The sequence below is a fragment of the Corvus brachyrhynchos genome, unplaced genomic scaffold (genome assembly GCF_000691975.1).
Source record: "Corvus brachyrhynchos isolate BGI_N302 unplaced genomic scaffold, ASM69197v1 scaffold279, whole genome shotgun sequence".
Lineage (NCBI taxonomy): Eukaryota > Metazoa > Chordata > Aves > Passeriformes > Corvidae > Corvus > Corvus brachyrhynchos.
In genome coordinates, this window is record NW_008246060.1 from 2532491 (window position 1) to 2542304 (window position 9814).

The following is a 9814-nucleotide window of genomic DNA, read 5'->3' on the forward strand; positions in this document are numbered from 1 at the left end:
GGAAAGACACAGCAGTATTAGAGATGAAACACAAAGTGAAAAAGCTGGAATCAGTTCAGACTTCCTTTCTGGACAATCTGTGAGCACCACAGATGTATTTAAGTACAGCCAGCTTTTTTTTTTTTTTAAATAACTTTAGATTTGCAGCTGAAACATAAAATCCAGAAAGCAGCAGAATTTTCTCAAATGCTGAAATAAAGACTTCAAATCAGTTTAAAAACAGATCAGGAAAGAAAGGCAATTTCACAACCAAGTGCTAAAACACTGAAGACATTGTTCTAACACAGAAACAGATGAACAGGGCAGATGCAACATCTTGATGTACAATCAAGTTTCTACACACAAATAAAGCACGGGGAAAGAGCCAGAAGTGATACTTAAGGCTAGAGACTATGACCTAATGTGTATAATTAAGCCACATGAATTTATTCAGCTCCCTTTGGTTTTTTACAGAGGAAAAGGAAAGCAATAGATAATGGTCCCACACTGAGTAAAGAATTTATTAGGGCATTCCCCCCCTCCACCAAATGCTTTGTCTTATTAAACACAGGGAAGAAGTGGCTCTACATTAAGAACTTCCAATTCTACATAGTCATAACTTTAAGGGAAGATACATACCCTAAAATACTGCTACTTGACCAAAAATGCTGCCTTTTCTATGACACAGCCAGTTATGAATGACACACAGTTGTTTTTTCACTTTGGGACCTTTTAAGATTCAATGCACTGATGACATTAGTCCAACTGAAAATATTTCTAACAAAGCTGCAAATAATTTCCTTATTTCCAAACAGGAAAAATACAATTTTTTCCCCCAAATAGTATCATTTTATACAGCAATACCAAAAGGCAGCAAGGATATCTAAAGTAAAATGGTAAATAAGGTGTTAAATTGAATAGAAATCTTAAGATGCAAAAAATGGAAGTTTATGTTTCCGTCTGTATTTTGTTTTTTGTATCTTGGAGACAAAGTACCAAACCAGCTTCCACACTGGCCTAGGCTCATACAAAGAGCTCCAGGTACCATGAGTCATGCCAGGGCTGCTGGAAAGATAATTAACTTCTTTCGAGACACACAGCTTTCTGATCATCAGTCTACCAAATTCACAAAGTCACCCCAGGCAAAGAATTCATTAATTCCAGGTCAAATAAAGCAGAAGTAAGCATGTTCAAAATGCAAATTATCTTTGTTTCCCATTTTTCACATAATGTTGAATGAAAGGAAGAGGGAAAATGAACTGCTGCAGTGCAGGACGGAGAAATACACTCCCACCACATAATGGTACCTTTACGATCCTTCTATTCCAGAGTCTTGTCTCTGCTTTGGGAATACAACTTTATATCATTCTATTTCTTATTAAACTTTATTTCCTATAATAAAAAAATTGAAGTCTACAGTAACAAAACTTGGTCTTTACCATATCCCTGCTGACCCAATTATACCTTTGAAGAGGTACAATAGTTACTATGGTTATAAATGTTAATGCAATAGAAGGCATTAATATTAGTCAGGAAAAAAAAATCCCAAACTCAAATCTAATCCTCATTGTATAAATAAATTATCAGAAGATAAAAGTTTGCAGCACATTCTATTGGGTGTTTGTCATCCAGCTCTATCGCCAGAGGTTAAGGAAATGCATGTGCCATCCACCTGTATGTCAGCATTACCTAAACATTGTTCTGATCACCAACTGATCATCACTTCTTGGGGTCCTGATCAGGCTCCTGGTGGAGCACACATGGGCACAGCACAGGGTTTGGTGAGGCAGCCAGGCAGAGCAAGCTGTGTATAAAAATGCACACACACTTCCACAGGTCCTTGCTCAATTGCAGAACTATTCTTTAACTATGGAACGTCTCAAAATACAGATATCTTGCAGTAACCTTTTCCCATCAGTACATTAAAGGGCCAAAATCAAAACAATACATGTATTCTTCAAAAAAAAGGTGTGTAAACATCCTGGGAAAAGCAGTATTCATAATACAGATGTTAAAATTTATTTTTTTATAACAAAATTGTGTTTGCTATCAAAAAACCTGTAATATTTCTGGTGTATCAACTCCAACATAAATACATTAACTGTTAGCCAATCACTGTTCCCCTCGCAGGAAGAATTTCTAATTGATTATGTGACATATATTGGATTATACACCACTACTTATATTATACAATATATAATTCATGTTCAATTCTTTCTCATTCCACATGTACATCTAGAACTTAACAACCTTTCTCTAAAAGGTTACTCATCGTCTCCTTTAAATGTACCTCTTCAAGTCCTGGCAGTTTTTCCAATATAGTATTATTTATCTCCTGTTCAGGTTTCTTATGCTAAACATAGTAAGGTCAACAACCCCTAGAAATCTTTGGTCTCTTCACAGCATGAGGCATGTACTGTAATTTCGAGGCAAAATCCTGTAGAGAAAATCAGCATATACTGGATGCTGCTCCTTTTCACAATTCCAGCTTAACAGAATATATAAGGCATCTAAATTTTAAATTATACACATCACTTCAATTACATTATAGCTTCATCTGAAGCTAGCAATTACATTTCGTAAAATAAATTAATACTTCACTTCAAGAAGCTGTAGAGAAGTCCAAACCTCTGAAGGATGCTTTTGTTAAGTCATTAAATTAATGCACAGATTTGTCGGCTCTTTTCTCACATGCTTTGATCAACTTATTCCATCTTCTCCATTTGCCTCCACATGAAAACTGTTGAGCATGCTACAAACAGCATTATACATGAGTCCTCAAATGTTTCCTGTCAGATATCTGGGGCAAGACTCTGCCCTTCAGATTCCCAATGCAGGCTTCATTTCCAGACAGGCCTCACATTCAAGTGTTGTCTTCTAACAGGTTTGCCTGTCAGACAGAAGAGAAATAATTACTGAAAAATGTTTTGCATCTCGTATTTTTCTTGTCCTATTTTATAGCCTAATATTAAATGCGAAAAGCCGAATTCATTGATTTTTAAAAGAAATTAGAAGTGAAATGGTATTTGAAGAAGCTCGGGGGTTTTCTTCCATTTCTGGAAAGCTGAATGCAGCATTACGCTGTATTAGGCATAAAAAGAGAACAAAATAGTTTGTGTAGTATCATTAAACTGATTAAGTACAATAATTACCAGATAATTAACAAGATAGCATATCAAGAAAAAACATAAGAAAACCACATATTCTTTTATTTCTACACTAAGTCTGCTTAATTCTAAGCTAACAATTCCTTTCTTAGAGAAATCCTCTCCCTGCTCCTTCCTTTTAAAACTAATTCTTCTGAGAAACCATTCCCAAACTTACAGGATATGCTTTACTTTTCCTGTTCTATTACCTGTTGAATCAAACAAAAATTTCATTTCCCACTTCAGAAGTTTAATTTAGTGCATATCAACAACAGGAAAACACTTTAAATGGCTTTGACCCAGAAGACTGATGAAGGATAAAACACTTCTTCCAATATATATTAATAGTAGATTATGTTCTACTATAAACATTACAAAAAGGCACAATCCAATATACGATAAATATGCTTAAATGTTTTACTGAAAAAACACAGGAATGTTGCTGGATGTATTGTCCTTGATTATTTTAGACTTTTTCTTAAGGAAACAGAATAGTATTTATTTACATGTCATTTAATGCCTATAGGTGATTGCTACAGGTTATTAGCTTTTTCATCCTTAAGAGCCAAGGAATAAATCTTATCTCCATTAAACACAGCAGAAAGATGGCTTTAGAGCCTTCCTGCGCATGTTCACTAATGCACAGTCTAATCAAGACACAGTCAGTTGTGGCTTGCATACAACACAGGGGAGAATAATGCAAAGGTACAGTAAACAAAAAAAAAATTACTCTGCCTCTTCATTTTGGAGCATTTGGTATCTGTGACTCTGCAGGTCTTCAATGCTCTCAGCAATTGGCTTATTTAGTGTTTCTGGCAGGAGGAGAGTCAGGAATCCTGCTGACAGTCCACTGATTCCAAACACCACAAACGGTACAGAAGGACTAAGAGATTTCTAGAATTCAAAATACATAGTAAAAAGCACAGCATTTTTTCCTGCTCTTAAAATACATCAACTGTAGTCAAAACCAAAATACTACAACTTGTCACTCCAGCAGTTTGTGCAGTTTTCCATATACTAGTAGAGCAAAGAAACCCAAAAAATAGTATTTCACAGAAACACCTTCGTATGACAGCTTTTTTTTACATGTCTAAGAGAATTCAGATACTGAGCCTTAGCAGTACCAAATGCATTATACAGCAATCATTTCACTAACACATGAAATAGTTACACAACACAGAATATTAGACTTCTATTTCAAAAACCAATAAAATACTAGGTATTTTTAAGAGTCTTATTCATTAATTCTTGAAATTGAGTGAACATTATTTAACTTTTCATAAAACCAACTTTTTTTTTTTAAGGAATATAGGCATACATTGTACCAAAATCAACAAAGTGCTTTTGAGAGAAATTATGGGAATCTGAGTTAAATAAAAAACTCAATAATCTTACCATAGATGGCACAAACGGAGCCAGAATGCCCCCAAATCTGCAAGACATGGAGCACACACCCAAGCCAGCATTTCTGTTTTGAACAAAGGATGAAAGATTTGTACTTTCAGAATACACAACTGAGTCATGCATGAACATGTGGTGGCACTGTCAGAGCCAACTTAAAAATATAAATTATCAGTAGTCTTTAATTGAAATGAAGTTTTAAGACCTCCAGCAGTTACTCCAAAAGTTTTCCTGAACTGGCTGCAGATAAGGTAAAATCACAGCCTTTCAAACCCTCACAAAACCACCCTTCACAGAAGTTTGAACAAAGAGGTTTTCCAAGATGCCATATAGGGCAATTCAACTGGACATCCCTGTGCTGAATGGGGAATGATTTCAAAATGTGACAGGATCTTCAGAGAGATGCTATCTGCAGCTCAGACTGAAGCAGCCTCAGGGTGCACAACTGAAAAGTCAGTGCTTACCTCCAAACAGAAAATCACTATTTGCCAGTGTGAAGCTTGAAAACATCTGGCCAGATGTGTCACTACAGGAGCTGCTGAATTCTGGGCTCCCCTCCATTTTCAGATAAGTTCAAAAGAATCTCATCTAGACTGTGATATCAAAGCATGGCTTAGAACAGCAGGATCCTCTCTAAAGAAAGTTAAAAAGTCCTTCGAGTCTTTTATTTCCTGATCAAATGCAAACATCTTCCACCTCTGTATCACTCCTACATAGAGTATGTAACAGCCCCTTCAGAGACGGCCATTGGTACCATCATTAGTGAGATGGCAAGAACAAGCTCAAGGTGGCTGTTCTCTCTACGTCTCTTGGTTGCTTCCTCTCACTCCTCATCCTCAGTCTCACTGCAGAGCTGAGCTGCTCCTGCTCACCCTTTTGTCACAGTGACAGGGTTAAAGAAGCAGAGCAGTGACATGGGTCACCAGTGTCCCAGTATCAGCCACCTGCACATCCCTTCCTAATGGCCCTTTGCACAGGTGAAGGGAAACAAGATGATGGAGGGAGCTGATGAGAAGCCAGTGACTTTGGCGCTTCTTCACATTGAGGCAACATTGACCCAAACCCCACAAGACAAGGCCAAGCACTTCCCCATCAACAAAATCCTTGAATGAGACACACTAGTCTGTCGGTGAACCATTCCTTTGGAAGCATCTTTCCCACAGCCCCCAAGTCTGTCCATACCCAGAAGTTTGCTGGCTTTGTTTCCTGGTGAGAGGTAACAGGGCAAAAGGTAGTCCTGAATGCAAATTGCGTCATTTCAATTCCAGTGCAAAATGAAAGCAGTTGTTAGAAGACCATATGATAGTTTTAATTCAGAATTCAGCAGAGTTTGGGTTATACAGAATAAAGTGGTATCCAAGAGGAAAACCACACAAATAGCTTAGTAATTGCTGAAAATAAGCAAAAAAGCTATCCTAGGCAGTCCAGTGGCCCCACTCTGATTTCATCCATCAAATACAAGGGCATCGTAATTTTGCAATCATTTTCTCATTAAAAAAAAAACCAGTTCATTCTTATAGCTGTATTACTAGAGCCATGATTACATTCTGTCCCCAAAGATAACCTTACTCTTTGTCCAAAATGCAGCAGCGCTGAAGTTTTCTATTTTTAACCTTCTTTTCCCCCATAGGTATTTTAATGACACATCAAAAAGGAAAAAAGCCCGAAGCACAAACACTCCCTAACCTACAGCACTGCCCTGTTTCTAGCACGAGATGTATTTGTCATTGCTGCATGAACCAGCTAACTTAAAATATGTGCCTAACAGTCTTCATGCCTCAAGCAATAATTAGGTTTAAATAAGGAGCAGTAGGACTGAAAACTTATTTTTTCTGCAAAACATCTAACTGAGGGGGAAAAAAAGGAAAAAAATAGTGATCCTACCTCCTCTGCCTTTCAACGTACACGCTTCATCCCATGACATGAGCAAGGATGCCACGAGCACTACAAAGCTTTGCAGACACCACCAGATGGTGCTATTGCTTTGCTTTAAATTTAACACCCATCACCACTTCCCTTGCAGAAACTATAGTATGTGCAATTAAAAGTACCAGAGAGGTATTAAACATTGTTAAATGTATAAATTGTCACACGGCAGGAATTTTCCCATGGTTTAACATAACAGTTTGCCACGTTATTAAACATGACTTATCTAATAAAAGTTGCTGATTTTTTAAACTGTCTTTATTCTTGCATGTTCTCCACTGGTGGCCTGTGAATTTGACATGCAAAGTACTTTTTTTGCCAGAATATTACTTCAGATTCTCAAGTGAAGCAGTACTTTACTTGATTTTTATTCCTAATTACAAATGCTTAGTTTCAAACACACCGAAACAGTGCTGTAATTCTTGCTAGGTATGAGCTGTGACATCCTTGGCACCAAACATCAATAGGACTTAAGAAGATAGTGTAACATGGAAACAGAGCAAAAAAAGCAGAAACCAATAAACTAAAACATTTTCAGATTTAATTTTCTTGATTATTAACTCCAGAAAAGCAAAGGGGACAGGAAAAACAAAACAAACAAAACAAAACAAATCAAACACAGGCACTTAAACTAACAAAAACAAAAAGGAAAACAATGAGGTTTTAAAGGATACAAAAGTTTGGATGGGGAGAATGCAAACAAGCCCCCACACCCTATTTCAGTTAGCATGCTTGGGACTTGCATGTTCAACCTAAACCTGTGCCAAGGAGTCACACACTTTTTTTTTTTAGGGGTTTGTTTGTTGGAGGATTTTTTTGTTTCCCCTTTTTAAACTTTTCCCCAAAGCCCTCAATGACCTGGATTTATGTCACCAACGTACCTCCCTCCCTCTGTGGTGCTACAGTCCACATTGGGACACCTTCCTCATCAGCTTTCAGCTTTCCCTGCACTCTCTAAACTGGGCCCAGATTTTGCAGTAGATTTAAAATTGCTATTCTTAACAAAGTTCTGCAGTATGACTCAAATTCTGAACATGTACTTGGAGTACCATTTGGAAAATCATATGGAATCAAGATAAGGGTGAGAAGAACAAGACTGTGTATTATATTTTCCTATCTCGGCTTTTTCTTGGGATAACAGAATAAACTCACAGAGAGTTGGTAAGAACTATGAAAAATAAATTTTTAGCCCAGTTCTTCATTAATTAAATGGTATAGAGCAAATTACTGTCATAGAGATACTATTAAATTAGTTGCATTATGAATATTTAATAACAAAGATACAGAAAAGCACTTGTTTTCCAGTGGGCTAACAAACAATCATCTAGGAGATGTAAGTATACATAAGGACTTGTATAAATAGTCCTTTCTGCAAATACTCTCCATTTATGATTAGGTTAGCACACAATTCATCACATCGCTACGTTTGGGTTTGCACCCTGTAATTTTACTCCCAAAAACCAACAGAAGTGAGAAACCCAGCACCTACCACTGCAGCACAAGAAGGGTGGTTTTCATGCTTCTATTCTGGATTCAGACCTAGAACAAGTTGTCCCAAACGGCCTGGGAAGGTGCACAGGTGCAAAAGGTGTGACTGCTAGGAAAAACTCCTTTGAGCCCTGGCAAGCTGCTTCATTACAGGAAGGATTCATACTGTTATTTCAGGCAAAAATAATTACAGATAAATACTAAAGCATACCAGCAATCAGTAGTGCTGAGCATGAAAACAGATTTTATTTACCCAGAAGCTCTGTTAAATTACCTCAGCAGTGTTGGGTACAGCTCAGATGTATAAATGTACAGGATGTTGAAAGCAGCACTGACCATCATTTTTCCACACAGAGCTAACAAAGTGGGACCAAGGAGGAGACCTTTCAGGAAAGAAAAAACAAGCTGTAGGCATGAACAGTCTCTTTTATTACTCTTTTTTACACAAACATCCAGGCTGCTTTAGGAGATTATCACACATATCCAACGTTTGATCCATACATTTTTCAACAAAAGCACTGTCTCAGTTCTTCCCAACCAAACTAGCTTAAGAACAGATGGTTAAAATTGTATATAGGACTAAGAAAACCAACCCAATTTTTTTGTGAAATACAAAACTGTCACAGGCTGAAACAGAAGGGCTGCCACTTCCAGCTGTGCAATCAGAACATCTCACCGGGTAACCACGTCTTTTGATGAGCACAGACACTGTACCCTCTCTGGCCCATTTATTGGAGTCAACCCATAACACGCACTGTTCACTCCAAGAGTTTACTTGCTCCCCAAGGACATCCTCTTAGGACTTAGAATTGCAACAGCTCTGTAACTGGAAAGAACAAATGCTAGTGCAGCCCAGTTTACTAACAGAGTTCAGTCAGCTGAACTGAAGTGTGCATGTTTTAAAGTCTTTAATTAATGTGATTTTGGTTATGGTTATGTTTGCACCATCTGTTTTAACAAGAAGATAATTTAATACTTTTTCAGCATGGAAAAAAACCCTGAATGCTCTGATCAGCCATATTTCAGGTTCTCCTCCTAAGCATTGAGTTCATCATGCTTCTGTTGGCATCAAATGATATTCATTAAGTAATGGGAAACTCTGATTGCGTCTCAATTGCTTTTCTTTTAGTTTTGCCCTTGAATATTCTCAGTACAATTCATCTGCTCAAGTCAAATTCTGTTTCAATTGATGAAGAAATTCATTTGTATGTAAACTGAAATCCAGAAACTTGATTTAGTTTCTCTAAGCGTGGTGCATTTTTGCAGTTATTTCTGTAATTCATGCAAAAGAGATGTGCAGCATTTTCATCCAAGTTCTCCTTTTGCTCAGGAAGAACTCCAATATTCCATAGAGTTGCCAGATGGAAAGATGTGAACCTGGTCCTCCAGAGCCCTGCTGGGTGTTGTCAGAAAGCTGGGACATCCCTTGCCTTCTGTTAAGCAAATATAAGGCAGTGAAGGTACTTGTGATTTGTAAGTTTCAAACATGTTCTCCCAGGAAGAATTAAAACTGAACACTGCAAATCCACATATTAGCAATACAGCATTGGAAGTTTTGGTTTTACTATCAAAACAGAAGAAAGAAGCTGTCTAGACAGAGAAATTAGGACTCAGATTCTTAGGAATGAATTTTAAGTGCACTGTTCTCCAGGTTCCCTCCCTTAGGGGATTCTGAAGGCTGGCCATGTGGGGAATTATCGTGGGATGAGAAGCACACTGGCAATACCCACGGAAGCTGACATACAGTGAAAATAACCCCAGACATAGTCCTTATGTTTTTCTCACAGTCTTGGAACATACTTTTAGCAATTCCTGCAGAACAGCCCATGATTTTCTTTCCATTTAAAAAATGTAACAGCATTAAAAGCAGGAAT

The 9814-nt window shown here is 37.5% G+C and overlaps 1 protein-coding gene across 2 annotated transcripts in view; it reads right to left on the bottom strand.

Annotated features, from left to right (window-relative positions):
• Nucleotides 1-1816: 1816 nt before the first annotated feature.
• Nucleotides 1817-9814, bottom strand: part of LOC103623728 (solute carrier family 22 member 15-like) — a 20569-nt gene continuing 12571 nt past the window's right edge. The window contains exons 9-12 of one of the 2 annotated variants that reach the window (XM_017746454.1): nt 8215-8323; nt 4521-4593; nt 3861-4019; nt 1817-2869 (exon numbers count right to left, since the gene is read on the bottom strand). In XM_017746454.1, the coding sequence (XP_017601943.1) occupies nt 2843-2869; nt 3861-4019; nt 4521-4593; nt 8215-8323 (368 nt within the window). In that variant the 3' untranslated portion in view covers nt 1817-2842. Of the gene's footprint in view, nt 2870-3855; nt 4020-4520; nt 4594-8214; nt 8324-9814 lie in introns of both variants that reach the window. The other variant, XM_017746453.1, reaches the window with a different exon arrangement.